The sequence below is a fragment of the Mastigoproctus giganteus genome, chromosome 9, assembly GCF_048544385.1.
Source record: "Mastigoproctus giganteus isolate SK-2022 chromosome 9, ASM4854438v1, whole genome shotgun sequence".
Classification (NCBI taxonomy): Eukaryota; Metazoa; Arthropoda; class Arachnida; order Uropygi; family Thelyphonidae; genus Mastigoproctus; species Mastigoproctus giganteus.
Window position 1 is genome coordinate 160,063,847 of NC_143583.1, and position 21,681 is coordinate 160,085,527.

Consider the following 21,681-nt stretch of genomic DNA (forward strand, 5'->3'; position numbering starts at 1 on the left):
GTATCTTCTGAGGTTATAGCCTTCAGAATCATTTCAACTGGTCGCAAAGTTTCACATAGCAATTCAAGTGTTTTCCAGTCATCGTCAGACACAGTTTCAGTTGACAGTACTGCACATAGGGCATTTGGAATGCAATTTTTCAATTTCAAAAATCTCTCAATCATATAGAATGTGCTATCCCATCTAGTCTTGCAATCTAATATAAGTTTATATTCTTTCCCATTAAATTTTGCTTTAACAAAATTTTGTAATATGTCATTTTTGGTAGGCGATTTTCGAAAAAGCTTGCAAATTTTTCTGACTTTGTTAATAGTTTGTGCAATATTGGCCATTGGATTGAAGAAATAAATGAGCTCATCGGTAAAGTCGGTTTGATAAGGCATGCCTTGCTGTCTTTCTTCAACTTCTTCATTGTCTTTGGAAGACTCAGACTGTGGCACCATAATTGATTGCTTTTTCATAAAGTACATCTATAACTGACAGATGTATACAATGGGCTATACATTGTTGATGATTAGGCGTAATTTGCTTGCCAAACTTAATCATCATTGCTGCTCCATCGGTGATGCAGGCAACAATATCCTCATCCAAGTTCAAACCAAATTCCTTCAAGTATCCATTCACAATTTGCTCAGTTCTTCTGCTATCAAGTGAACCATAAATTTCAATAAGACCTAACGACCAATGATTGTCTTTTGAATGCACATTTATATTCATATACCTTTTATTTTGTTTACTCATCTAGAATCAATGAACACTGTGCACCCAAAACCAATGAATTTTTGAAATGCTGAATGAGTTCTTCTTTCTTAGTTTTATAATAATTCAGAATCATATTTTTAATTCCATTCACTGAGGCTGGTGGTAATTTATCGTATTTATTTCTCTGAAGGTGAAGGCTTGATTGTATAAACTCACTCTTGGCAATTGAATTAAAAGAAAATCCATCTAAAGCAGCTAATTTTGAAATCTCTTCTTCAATAGATTTTTTAACGATAAAGTTTTCTAATGTCCTTACCATTTTTACGGGAGGTGCACTGTTATCTTGTTTAATGTCAATCTGATGCATTTTCTTTAAATGCAACATCAAAGATGGTGTAGATCCTCCAGACGACTTCATTATCTTCTGACATTTCGAACATTGTGCTTCATCTTTGCTTTTTCGAGCAAAATAATTCCATACATTTAATTTCACCTCAGACATATTAAGAATAATAAATATTAATTAGTAGGAATTTATATCACCGACAATTTTAAATAAAAATATTGAAGATAACAAAGGCATAATACTATGCGTTACTCCCGCAAGCACTGAATGAAGAGTCTAAACAAGGCAAGTTTCAAAATTTTCACGAAAGAAATCTTTTATTTATTTACTTGCAATTTTTTTTTCCCCAATTAAATCTATTGTATTTTCAACATTACATAAAAGCTAAATTTGGTGAAGCTGCTTTTTGGAGAACATTTGATTGCAAATTTAATAGGAATAAAGAAGCAAAAAACTTTCTACGATTGAAATTTGATGCAATATTCAGCGAATCTGTTTCTAGTGGGTAACCATCAATAAGGCGCGTTCCATAACTTGCCTGGCAAACAAGATAAATGGAACAGAGAAATATTAGTAGTATTTAGTATTAGTAACGGCCGTATGGTGCAAGAAAGCCTATGGCTTATGCTGCACCACCCAAAAAAAAAAAAAAAAAAAAATCCGAACAAAACAATGATAAAAACAAAAATTAAATAAATAAATAATAATAATTAATAAATAAATAAAAATAATAAAATGAAATTAAAAATTAAATAAAAAGGAAATTAATCCTATCATCCTATGCGCTTCCCTTACCCGAAAGTACTATCCAGATGACCTTTGAATTTCCCCAAACTGTCGGCCTCTACCACCCATGAAGGCAACTTATTCCAGTAATTTATAACTCGCTGGCTAAAATAAAACTTCCTGCAGTCCAATCTAAACATTTCCCCGCGTAACTTGAATTTATGTCCCCTAGTTCTAGCATCATTTATAATCTTGAAAATGTTGAGCATTTTCTTTTACACTATCGCTCCGACTCACTCAGTCGTAAATGAGTACACCTGCATCGAGCCACGATACGGGTGGGAAGATAAAAGGTATCCCTCCTAGATTTGGGCCACTTGCCCATGAGATTCGTACCTAAACATAAAATAAAATAAAAAACATGTTTAAAACATAAAGCAGTTGAACAATCCAGACAAATGAACAAACAAAAGAAAATGTGTGTAACAAAAAACTATATTCGAGGGCTAACTAAAAAAAATATTTGAATCCGGTTTTAGAAGCTTGGTTTCGGTTTTAACAACTCAATATGAAAACCGGATTTAACCGGTTTATAAAACCGGTTTGCAAGCCCTAGTACCACCGCCTATCACAATATCTCATATTGTGAATATCTTCACAATATGAGATATAACTTAAAATGATGCTGCCTTATAAATATTCTGTATCATCGTGAAGGTGCAAGCAGAGGATTTGGCTGTCACAGACCGTCCGGACTCCGCCGAAATTGGGTCCACTTGACTTGAGTGCCACCCGAATATCAGTTCCATCAACGTTTTAGACTCCCAGGTAGCAAGTACAGCTTGTCTGGCATATCTGAGAGAATGTCTGTGACAACCTCAAGGACCAACTGGCATCATTTGTCACCACTACTACTACTAATAATAACAATAATTATTTCCATGTCATATGACTTGGGTTATCCTGTACATGTATTTTTTTTTGTTTTTCAATAAGTCTGTTACTCTTATGAAATCCTTTTCCTAGTACTTGTGAAAGAATTATACTGCACAATGTTCATATTCATCTTCTAGAGATCAAACTTTGACATTACTAAAAGAGCAGGAAAAACTAATATAATGTAGAAGCAAGTCTTACCTAATTGCATCTCTGTATTCTTGAATAGCCACAATGATATTACCATTATCTGCTGCATTTTTAGCAATGTTGTAATGTACCTAAAATAACAATAAAATCAAATTATTTCATAAATAAAAGAAATAAAAGTTTTTCCCCCTTTATGAATCAAATTAAAAGCCATAATATTATGGCTTTTAATTTACAAGTTTGTATATACATCTATTATGTCATACAAAACTGAATAGAAAAATGTGTTTCTGAATTATTTTGCTGATCATAGTATCATCATAATGGCACAATATACATAAATTAACTATATTATAACTAGAGGTTTTCCATAGGCTTCAATGATCAAACCTTTCTGATTGAAACATTGTATTTGATGAATTTTTAGGGAGTCACATTGAAGGAACTGATTTAGTTAGTTATGCGGATAACTGGTCATTGACATATGCTGATTCTTGTAACCAAATTGAGAAGCAAGCTGCAGTAACCTTCGAGTCAATAACAGCATGGAGCAAGTTTTATAAGTTGGAAGTCTCCTCTCAAAGGATGGTCCAGATGTTACCAAAAGGCAGGCTTAGGATAGCAACTCAACAACTCCTCATTGAGCAGGCCCACCCCCTTCTTCTATTCTTACAATAGCAAGAATATGCAAGCTGGGGGGGGGGATCATCATTCAGGTATATCTACTGTAGGCAAAAGTAAAATTCATGCTTCTGCAGCAGGACCTTGATGTTATCTATATTTTTCCAGAATGTATAACAATTCCATTGTAGGAATTTAGCCTACTTCTGATATGCTGAGTGTGCTTACTTTTCTCAGCCTTGGTGCGATTTTTTTTTTTTGGGAAGATGGTCATTGACTGGTGTCCATTTCTATCTCAGCAGAAAAGTTCCAAGACCGAATTGTACCTCATATTCTTCAACATCCCTTTTTTCCTTTATGACAGTTTGTATTTCAGATTTTTCTGGTTTTCACTTACCCACTGGTTTTTGGCAGATGGAGTGCAGTAGGAGATATAGGAATGGAAGCTGACTAATCTTTCTGTGCAAATTCTTGTGAGCTTAACAAATTAGGTGAAACAGGTGTAAATGACTCTTTAGGTGGGATAATTAACACATCTAAAGGCTCATTTACACCCACGATCATAACACAAACAGAAATGATTATAATCATTTTTGTTTTTGTTGATGGAACATCTCCTAAACCTTCTGAGCGTATGAAGGTTTGCTACAATTGATAGGTTTCACTGTGTTTTTTGACCCCTGATATGATATTCCAGCTCATCCTTTAAACATTGTATCTTTTTCTTTTTTCCTCTTTCAACTGCTGAGCCCAAGAGTACACAGAGTGACATCCTTGGCAGTCAATACATGTTGATTTTTCAGTTGAACAAACTGTAATTTCATGGTCCTTCGTGCCACATTGAGTGCATTTAAGAGCACCAAGACAGGCTATTTGCAAGTGTCTGCATTTTTGACAATTAAAACAGCTTAGTGGATTAGGTACATATGGCCTTATTGGGTAATGAAAGTACCTAGATGTGACAGGATTTGGAGACAGAGTTAAAGATAGGAATGAAGATTGTAGTAGGCACTGCATTCCCATCTCTATACGAATTGTTATTTGTTTTTTAGGAGCATTAGCAACTAAAGCAATATTGCTCCGGGATATGCGGTGGTCATTCACTGACCTTTCCACATCCTCCGTATTTGGTGGTGACGGGCTCGAACCCCGGTCTAATCAAGAAGCGTGTGCTACACACTGCTGCCCCTTCCCACCTGGCTCTGGAGGCACCTCCCATCTCTATACACAATCTATTTTGCAGCTGACACATCACATAATTTCAGCTCAGATCTCTTCAGACAATTACAGAAGGTCCCATTTCAGGACAACTCTGGATGAGTTGAGTGTCTTGTGTGGTGTTACAATGATTGGAATGCACCAAGTAGAGGTTCCTCGTAAAACCTGTTTGGAGTATTTACTGGTTTTAGTTTCAACAAGGATGTCCACAAAAGGCAATGTTTGACAAATTTAGGAGAGCCTAGCAACTCTTCAAACCCTTCTGGATAAAGAAAGGTGGCATTTTTCTATAGGCTTCTCACTTGTTGAGTGTATCATCAGGTAACAAGGTGTTGGACTTAATATAACTTCTGTCTTTTTGCTGAGGTGAGATTATATGAGTGAACATCTAATTTTACTGGTAGGGACCATTTAATGATCAAAAATGAAAGAAATTACAATAATCTAACCATATTTTGAGATTTACTTAAAGATGTAACTACCACCAAGGGTAAACGGAAGGGTTTTTGTTTTCATAAAGGCAACTACAGTAGTTTCAAACAGTTTTTAAATATCATACAGTGGGATCAACTGATGATGTTTAACACACCGAATTCTAAATGGCAAGCCTTCAAGGAATTAATCGTGGAAGCAACTAGGCTTTTCATACCAACTAAAAAATACTGTTCAAGATTTAGACCTAAATGGATGTCATATGAACCAATGAGGCTCGTGGCAGAGAAGAAAAATGTGTGGGATGCATATAAATTATGAGGTAGCACAGAAGCCTATGGCAGATATAAGCTAGTCTGTAATCAATGAAAAACTGAATGAGCTAAATGATTTTGTAATTGTGCAGTCATATGAAGTTTTCTGAGTAGTGCAGATGGACGGCCAGAGCAGGTCATGCAGTTTTGTCAATGATATATAGTAATTTTACTAGTAAAGACAAGGTGATTATCCCCTTGTATACGGCAATGGTCAGGGAAAACCTTGAGTACTGAGTACAGTTCTGGAGGCCTCAATTTAGGAAGGATGTAGAGTTGCTAGAATGAGTACAGAGAAGGGCAACAAGATTGGTGAGGGGGACAAAGGAGTGCTCTTACCAAGAGAGGCTTAAGTGAAGGCTGATTACGAGAAATCCTCGGCAAAGGATGCAAAAAAAAAAAAAACAGCAAGGACTTCTTTACTTATGTAAACTCTAGAAGGAAGGATATAAATCAGATTGGTCTACTTCATGTTGGTGGTTCATAACAAAGAGGGTTCAAAAGGTGACACAAATAATTATAGACCTGTTTAACTTCTGTTCTGGGTAAAATAATGGAGTCACTGATTAAAGAAGTGATACAGGATCACTTAGACAAGACTGCAATAATAGTTCAGACACAGAATGGGTTTGCTGATAGGGAAGTTTTGTCTAACCAATTTGAATGGATACTATGATGTGGTCACAAAGGAACTAGATGCAAAAAATAATTTTGATATCATACTATTATTATTAGCCATATGATGCTTGGATTTCAGGAAACTGTTGCATATGGGAGACTGCTTTACAAATTGGAGTGGTATGCCATAAGGGCAAGATGCTGCAATGGGAGATGGCAGAGAGTGGTAATAAATTGACACTGCTGTACATGGACTAACGTTATTAGTGGAGTCCCGTAGGGTTCTATGCTGTGCCCATTGTTGTTTTGTCTATTTATCAATGATATCAATGAAGGTATATCAGTCTTAATGTCCAAGTTTGCAGATGATACAAAGGTAGGCAGAGTTGTTAATGACAATAAAGACGCCGACCAGGCTAGTCAGGTGGGTAAAGTGCCTGCCTGGCAACCCAAAGTTCGTGGGTTCGAATCCCAGCTTGAGCTTGGATCACAGTAAAATGCAAAAACATTGGGAGGTGCATTATGGCCACATAATACTCGACTTACAGGATCTAGAAAAGTTAGACAGGTGGGCTGAGAAGTGGAAACTAAAGTTTAACACTGACAAATGCAAAGTACTGCATATGCATAGCAGTACCCAAGAGAAACATACTAACTGTGTGGTACTACACTCAGAGAGGTGATACTACACTCTGGAATGAAAAAGACCTGGGGGTAATTGTGCAGACAGATATGAATTTCCCTGAGCAGTTCAGACGGACTGCCAGAGCAGATCATGGAGTTTTGTCAATGATATATAAGACTTTTACTAGCAAAGACAAGGAGGTGATTATCCCCTTGTATAAAGCAATGGTCACGCCACAACTTGAGTACTGCATGCAGGTCTGGAAGCCTCAATTTAGGAAGGATGTAGAGTTGCTAGAACGAGAACAGAAAATGGCAATAAGATTGGTGAGAGGGACAAAGGGATGCTCTTACCAAGAGAGGCTTAAGTTCTACAAGTTTCAGCATCTGGAGACTAGGCATCTGCAAGGTGATCTGATTGAGGTGTATAAGGCCTTGAAAGGTTTGAGCAGGCTCAATGCTGATGAGATACTTCTGTTGCCCACATTAAGAACCTGAGGGAATATAGATTCAAATTGAGGAAAGACAGTTGTAGAATAGATGTGCGGAAGTTTGCCTTTAGTCAGTGGGTAGTTGATTGCTGGTACAGACTTCCATCTGCTGTTGTGGAAGTTGATAGCTTAAATTTAAGGCTGAATTAGACAAACATTTGGAGTGACCAGATGGGTGAAATGAGAAGGGGGTTTTTTTTTTTTTTTTTTTTTTTTTGGCTGATGCTATATAAGCTTGCTTTCTTGCATCATATGCCTCAACTAATGCTAATGCTAATATTTTGTAAGCCAATTTTAACAACATTTCAAACTCCTTGCGAATATCATTGTCAAATCCAGAAGTACACCCACTTCCCAGCTTACATAATACTCGACTTACAGAAATTCGACTTTACATAAGTTTTTCCTGGCCGGTGCAAATGTAAAAAAATCGTAGAAATGTATTTTGCATCCTGCAGGAATAAATGGAGGTATCATGGGAAAAAAGTAATCTGAACCCAATAACACATTGTGTTTTTTGGTAATTCGTTTCAAGACCTTGGAAGTCAAAATTTTTGCTATGTAACTAAGGTATTTATCTCTCTAAAAAGTGATTTTTATAATGGAAATTGTCCTACACTTTCATCGTTATCATGTGTTCGGTTATAAGAATCAATTTTGAATGCCTTTGTGATATTTTTCTAAAACACATTTCTGGAGGTCACTACCAAAAAACAATTTGCACTTTCAAGTTTATTGGGCTTTTCTGTTAGTGCAATCTATTATAAATGAGTAGTAAACTCGATCTTATTCCATTTGCGATAATACCGATAACTGAACGCTGTGAGTTTGTACGTTATGGTATTTTGGTGAAATGAGTTCCCCTTCACTGACATCTTCAATCATATAAAATACATAAATAAATTTTCAGAATCTTCTCTTCATTCCTATTTACTTATTACAATGGTGAAAGGAAAGGGACCAATGGAAAGTGCAAGTGCTGACAGTGCTAGGAAACGAAACAAAATTGATTTAGAAATGAAGATGATTAATGAAGAAGTACAAAGCAGGACAAAGTTTGTCATCTACTGCAAGGAATTAGGTCTCGCTGCTTCAACAGTGAATGCTATTTTAAAGGACGTGCACGTATAAAAGACCATGTTAAAGGATCAACGCATTTAAGATCAACAGTGATCACAAAACAGCGGAGATGGAAAAGCTATTAATAATATGGATCGAAAATCAGATTCAGAAGTAAGTTCCCCTGAGTCCAATGGACATTCAAACAAAAGCAAGAAGTATTTATGAAGATATTAAGGATATGTACAGCAAACCAAAAGCCAAGTTCATGGCAAGCAACAGGTGGTAAGCAATAGGTTCAAGCATTGCGCTGGTTTCCAAAACATTAAAGTATGCGTAAAGTTGCCAATGCCGATTCTGCAGCTGCAGAGAAATTTTGCGATGTGTTGGAAAAAAACCCCTTCCAAATCTCCACAGCCCTCAGCTTCCACAGTGGTGTACGTATCAGCTGGAGAGTTAATTCTGGCAACAAAGCTCGAAAGGTAAAAGTTGTTGATATTATGTCTGTCTCCTCTCTCTCTCTCTTTTTGTAATTTTATAATTTTGAAATCTTTGTAATTTTGTACACTTTTGTAATTTTTTCTGCGCATGAGATAAAAAAATTGGATAAATAATTCTATTTACATGTTCATTGAACATTTCTGTTTTGCTTCAATAAAATTCAATCAAATTTGCGAGTGCGGTATAAAAATTTAGGGAAATTCCAACTTACGTAGAGTTCATTGGAATGCAACCCTTAAATAAGTCGGGGAGTGGTTGTAATAAGTGGTTGCAAGAGCTAGTAAAAAAAAAAAAATGCTTACACTATTTTTATTTTAAATGAATTATTTGAGTTAGGATGAAAAATCTAGTTATAATAAATTGTGCACTATTTTATTTAAATTAGTTATTCCAATTAAATGAAAATTCATAAGAAGGATACAAAGGTGGATACCACCACCCATATGACACAGTTTCAAGGCTTATTTGATAGTGCAATATCATAGTAACTCATTGTGAAGGTAGTCACAATATGAGATACAATTAAATCGATGCTATTCATTATACTACTTTGTAGTTCACTATGAGCGAAATATTATGAAGTATCATGGCCAGTTCAAAAGTGAATCGTTAAGTGTAGCCTTATGCCTTGTGCAATTATTTTCTTAGTTTACAATTAATGTACACCATCAGGCATCTCTCATATTGTGGAGATATACTTCATAACTGGGTTGGCATAATTGCAACACCAGGGTACCTACCTACCCACCCACTGATGATGAGCCAATAAGCCTTGAAATGGTGCTGGTATCCACCAAGAATACGGAACGATAGTCTTCTCTATCAGTGAAGTGTTACTTATTCGAGGCAGTGCAATATTATGGTAACTCGTTCTGAAGGTTGTCACAATATGAGATACAATTAAATCGATGCCATTCAATTATACTACTTTGTAGTTCACTACGAATGAAATATTGTGAAGTCTCACTGCCAGTTTAATAATAAAAAAATATACAAAAAATTTATTGAAAGCACAATGGTAGACAGTACTTTTATAACACAGCAGTCATTACTGCATTCATCTGGTAATGACTGCTCCATTGTAATGACATAACGATTGTTACCTGATGTTGAAGATTATCTTGCAAATAGGAATTGTAGAATATTTCTGAAAATATTCTGTCAAATATCATGCACATGTAGTCTGAATATTTACTCACTTTGGCATTAAGAGGGCACACTTTCAGTCCTGAAGTAAATAGCACTTCTTCATTTTTCCATTCTGCACTTCGCTAAAATACAGAAAGTATATATTACTTTCATGTTACAGATTCAAATAATAGATGAATTATTTGAATCTCTATGTATACGTGAAAACAGATGAATTTAAGATTAAATTACTATAGAATCATCAATAATTCATACTACCAATAATTCAAAATTATGTAGTATAATTCAAAATCTTATTTCTGGTCATAGTTTTAATATTTCAGGAATGATTATAAAAATACATTCTGCATTACTGAATGATAGAACATTACAAATATTTGGAAGAATATTCTTCAGATTACTATGGTGGGTAAATTGCACAAACAGCTCTTCATCATTTCTGTTATTTGCAGCTATTACTTTCCATTTTGCAGTTATCATCATAACAAATTTTCAGCTTATGCTGATGGATGCTAATGCAGCATTCTTGCACCTTACCTTTCAACTCGGATATTAGCAGAAAGAATTTTCACACCTCATAACAAAGGAATTTACTGTATTTGTTTTGTATATTAAAAATTTTGGTTTTTAAGACTGAACTTGAAAAAAGCTGCCATATATTAATTTTTCATTCTATTAAAATCTCAACATGATTGTTTGTTTGTTATTTGGTTTTTAGGAGCATTAACAACTAAGGCCATATTGCTCCGATCTCAACATGACAATTATAATATTTGTCAGGAATAACAAAGAATTAAATTTGATGGAAAATTAAGATTTAAAAATCATATACAGGTTCAATTAAAAAAAAAAAAAAAAAAAACATATATACATATATATATATATCCGATAATTCAAAATAAAACAGAAAGTATGGCAAAAAATATAGAGCAAAAAAAATTATTGGCCTCGTGGTCCTCTGTTGATATGGGGCATAATGGTCAGTCTATTATTTTGATATTTTGTTTTCCTTTTAGTAGTTCTTTTAACCCCTTTTTTGGTGATATTTCACGTTTTTCGGAACTGGTACCTTCGAGGGGGGTACCGCTAAATCATATTATAATTGGCATTATTTTAAATTTTATATCGGTTTTATTAATTGGATTTAAAGTGCTAAATTATATAGGGGACTATCGGCTACTGTTTGTCTTATTACCTTTACTTCCCCCTCCCTGTTTGGTTTATTTTATTTTACATTATTTTTATGTTAATTTTTTGCTCTATATTTTTTGCCATACCACTGGCTTATGTTTTATTTTGAATTATCGGATATATCTGGGCTTCATGTGGAGGATGTGCATTTTGCTGCCTCTAATGATAGCTTAATATTTATTTATTTATTTATTTTCTTATTTTATGTTAAACTTTTAAGCCATTATTTATATATATATATAAAAATATATATTTGCTATTTGGCTCGTTAAGAATGTACCTACATAAAGTAAATTCTCCAATTGTTCTACATAAGCATTATTACAAAGATTATTACTATCTTTAGTACCACTCTTATACCACATGAAATTAATAATCAAGTATATTAAGCTATTCGCCTAAAATATTAAGGTAACATTTCAGGTATCTTACCGATACAAATCAACAGCTGTTGGGGAAACAAAAATAGAAAGGATTACAAATTTCAATATAGTTGCCAATATTACAAATATTATGATTACAAGTGCCATTATTACCACTACAATTACCAATATCATTATTTTACAATATCAATTAGCAAATAAAACAATTCTAAGTTTGGATTATTAATACAATAAAACCAAATATTAAATTAAGAAAATACATAGAGATTAAATTCTTACCTGCTCACAGACTCCTCTTGCTGATGTTCCCAGAAACATCATGTGCATGCAGGCAAGAGGCATTGCCAGCAGTAAATTTATAGGTCAGGGATTAATTCCAATAGCCAATAGAATTGTGCCAGGTTTTCTATCCTAGATAGGCGGTTCTTGGTTGTCAGACTACTGAAGTGACCTTTCTGCTCCTACTCTGTTTTTTTAACCTAGATCCAGAGTTGACCTTTCGTATCCTACTCAGAACATCAGTGTTGGTGTGCAGACTGGTTCTGGTAGTGTGGAAGGGGTTTTATATGTGGGCTACTCCTCCAGACAACTGGCCTATTTTCTTGTACTGGTTTCTCATTTCTTCTTCTATTTTCTTATTAACAAGATGAAAATATTGAAGGTTGAACTTGACTCTCTTTTTCTATTAAAAATCAAGCTCTAAACATTTTTATGAGAAAGGCTTCCTTGAATTTCCTTCTGTTGAGAGGCAAATGATGCAAGAAAGCAAGTTTATATAGTTTATATAGCCAAAAAAAAAAAAAAAAAAAAAACTTTCCCATTTTGCCTATCCATTTCTTCCAAATGTTTGCTAGTTCTACCTTGAATGTATCTAAGCTATCAACTTCCACAACAACAGATGACAGTTTGTTTCAGCAATCAACTGCCCACTGGCTAAAGGGAAATTTCCGCACATCTATTCAACAACTGTCTTTCCTCAGTTTCAATTTATATCCTCTCAGGTTTGCAATCTGAGCAAAAGGAAGAATCCCATCAGAATCTCAATCCATTCAAGGCCGGCCTTATACAACTCAGTCAGATTGCCTAGCGGGGCCTAGTCTCTAGATGCTGCAATTTACAGACTTAAGTCTTTCGCAAGAGCACCCTTTGTTCCCCTCACCAAACTTATTGCCCTTCTCTGTACTCGTTCTAGCAACTCTATATCCTTCCTAAAATGAGGCTTCCAGACCTGTATGCAGTACTCAAGATGTGGCCTGACAATTGCCATATACAAGGAGAAAATTAACTCCTTATACTTGCTAGAAATATTCCTGTATGTCAGTGACAAGACACCATGAGCTACTCTTGCAGACTGCACTGCTCAGAAAACTTCATATCTGACTGGACAATTACTCTCAAGTATTTTTAATTTTCTACCACCCTATGTGTAGTACCACACAGTTAGTACATTTTTCTATGGGTACATCTACCCATATGCAGTACTTTGCATTTGTCAATGTTAAAATTCAGTTGCCACTTCTCAGCCCATCTGCACAACTTTTCCAGATCCTGTTCCAATAGCATGCTATCATTACTGTTATTAACAAACTTGCCAACCTTTGTATCATCGGGAAACTTTGACATTAAGCTCGATATACCTTCATCAATATCATTGATAAACACAGAAAACAACAATGAGCCCCAACCTTGGGAACACACAACTAATAATATTAGTCCACAAAGAGCATCATCCATTGATTACCACTCTCTCAACCATCCTTTTATCCATTGTAGCAACTTGCCCTTAATTCCATACTGCTTTAATTTATACAGTAGTCTTCCATGTGCAAAAACATTAGCATTAGTTGAGGCATATGATGCAAGAAATCAAGCTTACAGAGCATCAGCTCCCAAAAACAAAAAAAAAAAAAAACTTCCCATTTCAACCATCCGGTCACTCCAAATGTTTGTCTACTTCAGCCTTAAATTTATTTAAGCTATCAACTTCCACAATAACAAATGGAAGTCTATTCCAGCAATTAACTACCCACTGGCTAAAGACAAACTTCTGCACATCTATTCCATAACTGTCTTATTTTATGCCCCCTAAGGTTCTTAATCTGAGCAAGCAGAAGTATCCCATCAGCATTGAGCCTGCTCATACCATTCAAGGCGTAGTACACCTCAATCAGGTCACCTAGCAAGTGGCTAGTCTCCACATGCTGCAATTACAGAATTTAAGTCTCTCCTGGTAAGAGAACCCCTTTGTTCCTCTCACCAATCTTGTTGACATTCTCTGTACTTGTTCTAGCAACTCTACATCCTTCCTAAAATGAGGCCTCCAGACTTGTATGCAGTACTCAAGGTGTGGCCTGACCATTGCTTTATACAAAGATATAATCACCTCCTTGTCTGTGCTAGCAAATTTCCTATATATCATTAACAAAACTCCATGACCTGCTGCGGCAGCCAGTCTGCACTATTCAGAGAACTTCATATCCTACTGCACAATTACCCCCAAGTCTTTTTCATTCTCCACCTACCTGAGTCTGAGCGTAGTGCAGCATAGTTGGTACATTTTGCTTGGATTACTGCTACCCATACGTACTACTTTGCATTTGTCAATATTAAACTTCAATTGCCACTCCTCAGGCAATCTAACTAATTTTTCTAGATCCTGTTGCAGTAACATACTGTCTTTATTATCATAAACAACCCTGACAACCTTTGTATCATTTGCAAATTTCGACAATGAGCCTGATATACCTTCATCGATATCATTAATGAATACACAAAACAACAATGGGCCCAGCACCGAACTCTGGAGGGATCCACTAATAACATTAGTGCACACAGAGTAGTGTCTATTTATTACCACTCTCTGCCATCTCCCACTCAACCATCCCTTTATCCATTGCAGCAACTTGCACCTTAATGCCATACTGCTCCAATTTGTAGAGCAGTCTTCTGTGTGCAACAGCATCAAAAGCTTTCCTGAAATCCAAGTATATCATATCAAAATTATTTTTGCATTCAGTTCCTTTGTGATCACGTCAGAGTATCCAACCAAATTGGTCACACAAGACTTCCCCTTAACAAACCCATGCTCTGAGGTGGTCCTGCATCACATCTTTAACCAGTGACCCCATTATTTTCCCCTGAACAGAAGTTAAACTAACAGGTATATAATTATTTCATGACCCTCCGAATCCCCTTTGTGAATTGAGAGCACATTTGCACATCTACAGTCCATGGAGACCTTCCCTGAATCTGAGAATACTCTAATAATTAAGGCTATGGGTTTGCTTACATCATCCGTCAATAGAACTGGATAGATTCCATCTGCCCCAGGCGTCTTTTTTAGGTTTAACTTCAACAATTTCTCCTCCACTTTGCGCTCAGTTATTATGAAATTAATTAGCTCCCTGTTAGAGTTTAGTAAACTTCTGTACTCCCCTTCCCTACAGAATTCCTCATGTGTCAATGTAGATGCAAAATACACATTCAGTTTGTCAGTTTGAACCACCAATGTCAAGTGGACCGATCTGATTCATTCCCTTCCTTCTAGAGTTTACATAAGTTAAGAAGTCTTTGTTGTGTTTCTTTGAATCCTTTGCCAAGGATTTCTCATAATCAGACTTCGCTTCCCTAATCTCCTGTGACTTGATTACAGACCTACTTATGTTTCCAATAAGCTTCTGTGTCACCTGTAATTTATACGCATCCCACACATTTTTCTTCTATGCAACGTTCCTCATTAGTTCATCTGGCATCCATTTAGGCCTAAATCTTGAACAGTATTTCTTAGTCTGTATGACTAGTAGCTTACAAGATTAATTCCTTGAAGGGTTCCCATTTAGGATTCACTGTTTTTAATGTCACTAGTTAATCCCACTGTATAGAAATTAAAAACTGCCTCAGCCCACTGTAGTCACCTTTATGAAGACAAAAACCCTTCCCTTTACCCTTGATGGTAGTTACATCTTTAAGCAAATGTCACATCAGTAGACTGTGATCACTATCACCTATTGGTTCCTTTATCTGCAAATTCCTAATGAATGAGTCATCACTGCTGATAATCAGATCAAGAGTATTACCCCCTCTGGTTGTCCCTCGAAAATGTTACTGTAGAAAACAATCCTCCAATAAATTCACAAAAGTCTTGCTAACGTATGAGTGACCAAACCACAATTTTTAGTCAGCATCTGAAAAGTTAAGATTCCCCATTACAAGACATTCTGATTTACTGGCCCACTCTATTTTTCTGCACAACTGTTCATCGTACTCATCAGAGTCATTAGGGCTATAACACACTCCTACTCTCATTTTTCCTTTCCCAGTGTTTATATCACCCCAAACTGACTCAACATAGCACTTTCCACCTTTGTCAACTGGATGCACTTAGATTTTATGAGTTTCTTAACTAACAGCATAACCCTTCCTCCCTTCCTACCCTGTCCACATTGTACTTCCCAAATTCCAATTCTGCAATGCTTATACCTGTGTGACACCATGCCTCTGAAATTTCAACAATATCTGCCCTTGATACCTTCATCAGCACTTCAAATTCACTGAATTTATTTTCTATAGTTCAAGCATTGGTGTACATGCACCTGTTCTTACTCTTAGTTATCCTAACACAGCCCATGTATTTACTTGTTCCATGATGGCGCCCAGCAACTCTTGAAATCCCCAACAACTTGCTCTCTAGGCTGCTGCTCATTACAATACAAGCAGTGCAAGAATCACTTTTGTCTCTGCCTGTGGCTACTGTTAATCTTTTAGTCTGTGAATCTCCCCCCAAGCTAGCAGTTTTTCAATGGCACCTCCGTAGCCAGATGGGAAGGAGCAGCAGTGCGTAGCACATGCTTCTTGATCAGACCGGGGTTCGAGCCCGTCACTACCAAATAAAGAGAATGCGGAAAGGTCAGGGAATGACCACCGCATATCCCGGAGCAATATGGCCTTAGTTGCTAATGCTCCTAAAAACCAAATAACAAGCAGTTTTTCAACCCACCTAACACTGCCTCGATAGAATCAACAAATATTCTTGCACCCTTTCTGTTTAAGTGCATCCCATCCCTGTAGAAGCAGTCTTTCCTGTTAGCAAGCACACACACACCACACTGAAACAGTATCAAAAGCTTTCCTGAAATCCAAGTATATGATATCCAAATTATTTTTGGCCTCCAGTTCATTTGTGACCACATCGTAGTATCCAATCAAATTGGTCAGACAAGACTTCCCCATAACAAACCCATGCTGTGTCTGAATTATTACTGTCATCTTGTCTAGATGATCCTGCTATTGTTATTGTTATTTGATTTTTAGGAGCATTAGCAACTAAGGCCATATTGCTCCGGGAATATGCAGTGGTCATTCCCTGACCTTTCCGCATCCTCCGTATTTGGTGGTCACAGGCTCGAACCCCGGTCTAATCAAGAAGCATGTGCTACACACTACTGCTCTTGCCCACCTGGCTACGGAGGCACCAGATGATCCTGCAACTTTTTGTTAACTAGTGACTACATTATTTTCCATCAGAAGTCAAACTATCAGGTCTGTAATTACTAATGTCACTCTTTGTCCCCCTTTTTTGAATCGGAGATAGATTTGCACATCTGCAGTCAATGGGGCCTCCTCCAGAGTCTGTGGATGCTCTCATAATTAAGGCTAAGGATTTGCTTAGTTGCTTTGCTGCCTCCTTTAATATAACCGGATTGATCCCATCCACCCCAGGTGCCTTTCTTATGTTTAAATTCAACAATTTCTCGTCCACATTGCTCTCAGTTATTACAAAATCAATTAGCAACCTATTAGGGTTTTATAAACATCTGGCCCTCTCCTCCTTGAATAACTCCTAATGTGTGAAAGTAGATGCAAAATACTCATTTAATTTGGCAGCTATCTGAGAATGATCATCTACAGTCAAACCATTTATATATATAGTGAACCAATTTGATTCATCCCCTTTCTTTTAGAGTTTATATAAGTAAAGTAGCCCTTTCTGTTTTTCTTAGCATCCTTTGCCAAAGATTAATTGTAATCTTTGGCAAAAAAACTTGCTCTCTAGTCTGCTGTTTAAGTGTATCCCATCTGATTACAATAGAAGCAATGAAAGTATCGCTATCGCCTCTCCCAGTGACTGCTGTTAATGTATTTGCCTGTGATTCCCCACAAGCTAGCAGTTTTCCAACCGACCTAACATTGCCTCGATAGCATCAACACATTCTTGCACCCTTTCTAATTAAGTATACCCCATACCTGTAGAAGAAATGTCTGCTGTTAACATGCACAGATCATGCTAAGAAAATTTCTATCCCATGAGCCTTGCACAATCCCTCCAGGGCTGAATTGATTGACAAGGCTTTCATCACATACTCCCTCCTATTGTGTCTGGGCAGGATTGCAGACACTTTTAAATTTTACCCTAGCTCGCGACCTTTTTCAACATTGACCTATACTTGTTAAGTAAATAGGCAGATCTCCTACACTTAATGTAATTAATGACAATGTATATAACAATATCATCTTTTGTGCCCTTAAAAGATGATATCTGCTCTACAGCATCATCAACTTTTGCCCCTGGCAAATATACCCTGGTCCTATTCCACCTACCTTCATCAATATCAATGATAAATACAGAAAACGACACCACGCCCAACACCCAACTCTGGGAGACTCCACCAATAACATTAGTCCACGAAGAGCACTGACCATTGATTACTATTCTCTGTCTTCTCCGACTCAACCATCCTTTTATCCATTGTAGCAACTTGACCTTAATGCCATACTGCTTCAATTTGCACAGTAATCTTCCATGTGCAACAGTATCAAAAGCTTTCCTAAAATTCAAGTATAGGATATCAAAATTATTTTTTGCCTCCAGTTCCTTTGTGACTACATCATAGTATCCAATCAAATTTGTAAGACAAGACTTCCCCTTAACAGATCCATGCTGTGTCTTAATTATAACTGAAATCTTGTCTAGATGATCCTGCAGTGCTTCTTTAACCAATGACCCCATTATTTTCCCTGGAACCGAAGTCACCCTTTTAGCCCCCTTCTGTGAATTAGGGACAAATTTGCACATCTAGACAAATTTGCACATCTACAGTCAATGGGGATCTGCCCTGAGTCCAAGGAATCTTTCATAATTATGGTTAAGGGTTTGCTTACTTCCGTTATCTGCATATAACATTTAAATATTTAATATAATTGGATAGATTCCATCCACACTAGTTGCCTTTTTTATGTTCAATTTCAACAAATTCTCCTCCTCTTTGCTCTCAGTTATTACAAAATCATTTAGCTTCCTGCTAGAGTTCGATAAGCTTCTGGCCTCCACTTCCCTCCAGACTTCTTTGTGTGTGACTGTAGATGAAAAACACTCATTCAGTTTGTCAGCTACCACAGCAGGTTCATCAACAATTGAACCGTCAACATCAAGCGAACCAACAACAATTGAACCGTCAACATCAAGTGAACCAATCTGGTTCATCCCTTTCTAGAGTTTACTTAAGTAAAAAGGTCTTTGCTGTGTTTCTTGCCATCCTTTGCCAAAGATTTCTCATAATGTGCCCTCACTTGCCTAACCGACTTTGTGACTTGATTACAGTCTAGCTTATATCTATCATAGTCTTTTGAGTTATCTGGTAATTTATATGTATCCCATGCATTTTTCTTCTCTGCCATGAACCTTATTACTTCATCTGCCATCTAGGCCTAAACCTTGAACAGTATTTCTTAGTTGGGATAAAAAGCCTATTAGCTTCCAACATTATTTCCTCAAATGCTTCCCATTTAGAATTTTCTGTTGGTAACATCATCAGTTGATCCCATTGCATACAATTTGCAAACTCTCTGAGACCACTGTAGTCACCATTATGAAAGCAAAAAGCCTTCCCTTTACCCCTAATGGTAGTTAAATCTTTATGTAAACCCCACATCAGCACACTGTGGTCACTGACACCTAGTGGTTCCTTTATCTGCAGATTCTTTATGCATGAAGAATCACTGCTGATAATCAGATCAACAGTATTACTCCTTCTAGTTGCCTCTCGAACATGCTGCTGTAGAAAACAATCCTCCAATAAATCCACAATAGCTCTGCCAGTGTGCGAGTGACCAACCCACAAGTTCCAGTCAGTATCTGGGAAGTTAAAATCCTGCATTATAAGACAATCTGATTTCTCTGTAAAGTTGTTCATTGTACTCATCAGAGTCATTAGGTTTAAATATTACACTTATATTATATGTTTTAAAACAAAGCAACTACTATAAGTATGATAATATCAGATACACAAGAAACTTGAGAAATATAAATTCAAGTAAGGTTAGCACTTATAACATTTATTTTTAAATGTTTAAAATATTTTGCTTTTAGCCCTGTATTTCTTGTCTGAAAATGCAAAATTCCTCTGTGTCAGGAAAAATTTGAAAAATCAGCAAAAAAAAAAAAAAAAAATATATATATATATATATATATATATATATATATATAAACAAATAAATAAAAAAGAATAATTCAAAATCATTCATTTTTTGATGCAACCTATAATTTCAATCTGTCCTGAACATAACTGTGAAAAAGCTGTGCTATATTAAAAGCATATTTTTAATTAATTTTTGAAAATTAAAACTCACTTTAGACCCATCAAAGAATGAATGCAAATTTCAAAACTCGGCCCTTCAACCTATGCTTAATTTCAGGAGAATGCATTACTAACAGCAGCACTCGCTGCATGAAACATGAAGTGCACATGTAGACAGTTATATTCAGTGGTGAGCTGTAGTGGGCTCACAAGAGCCCATTGTTATTTTTTTTGAAAATTTGCGAGCCCATTGTTGAGATGATCATTTATTTTACAAATGATATCCTGAATGCAATTATTGAGTATCTAGAACCGAATCTACGGTGGGTCAAGTGGGGGCCCCATTCCCAGCATTTTAATGGCGCAATCGATCGGTTATGAATTTTAAAATTGCTTTATTTTCGATTTAATTACAGTCAGACCTCTGTTTAATGAACTCTTCATAGCGAATTTTTTTGATTTCTCCTTGGTAATTACATTTAAAATAGTTTCCGGTGAACGAAAAAAATTTCCATGTAACAAACGGGTTATGAGAGACAACTTTGTATGCATTGTTCTTACCTCTGGCCTTTAGACAATTTAGGTAATTAGAAAGTGCAAGTTAAGGGTGAAAGGGATTACCATTTCACAATGTTAGTAGTATCCATAAAACTTCTGCAGTCACACACTGAGAAGTCGCGCTAGTCAATATGCTTTCCATAGCCAGTCAGAGGAGTAAGAAGATTCTCGACACGGATTATAGCCTCTGGTCAACCTATGTTGTGGTTCTCCTTCACTCCTAAAAGAATTCATATGTTTTTCGGAGAAGTGAGTGATCCTTGCCTTCCAGTAAATGTCTCCTGTCTATGTTTACATGGTCAGAGTAGCAGAATATTTATGTGATTCCGACATTTTGCACTGTATTCAAAGAACTATTGAGAGTAGCAGAATATTCATGTGATTCCAACATTTTGCACTGTATTCAAAGAACTAGTGAGAGTAGCAACGTAGAGGGATTAATTATCCCGCTTTGTGCAAACATTTTGAATCAGAAAGTTAATTAAATATTCTGGATTATTAAACTGACTTTTCAATCTAGAATTTCTTAACGATTTAGCACAAATGATCGACATCCTGCGGGAGCTCTCTTACCCTAACTAGAAGCTTTACAAAGTCGCAGCATCACTATAGTAAAAACAGATAAATAAATTATTCTAACTATCAATGCTAATTTCAAAAATTCTGAAGGAAATTATGAAGCTAAAATTGAGAGCATGTTGAAAAGTTGGAAGAATTTTAAGGAATTGAAAGTAAGAACACATTTAAAAAATTACCTCGTGACACGTTATTAAGAATAAGTTATTAATGCAACAGAGTAATTTTAAATTAAATAAAGAAAATAATGATACTATTGACGATGATTCCTCATCGTCAATAGTATCATTACTGAAAGAAATTTTAAACATATGCTACCTGAAATCGTGGAATACTAAATAACTTTCGTCTCTGTGGCAAGACAGTGAAAAACGAATAAGAAATTTAAGTTTTCTGATAAAATATGAAATAAAAATTAATGATTTTAGAAAAATTATCAAAACAGGACAGTTTATCTTTAAAATCGAGACAGTTTATCTTTAAAATCGAGACAGTTTATCTTTAAAATCGAGA

At 36.0% G+C, this 21,681-nt stretch overlaps 1 protein-coding gene across 1 annotated transcript in view; it reads right to left on the minus strand.

Annotated features, from left to right (window-relative positions):
- Window positions 1–21,681, minus strand: part of Tmtc4 (Transmembrane O-mannosyltransferase targeting cadherins 4) — a gene marked incomplete at its 5' end in the record, with an annotated part of 433,994 nt that overhangs the window by 183,460 nt on the left and 228,853 nt on the right. The window contains 2 exons of the mRNA XM_090380839.1: window positions 2,912–2,991; window positions 9,938–10,009. Of these exons, the coding sequence (XP_090236965.1) occupies window positions 2,912–2,991; window positions 9,938–10,009 (152 nt within the window). The remainder of the gene's footprint in view (window positions 1–2,911; window positions 2,992–9,937; window positions 10,010–21,681) is intronic.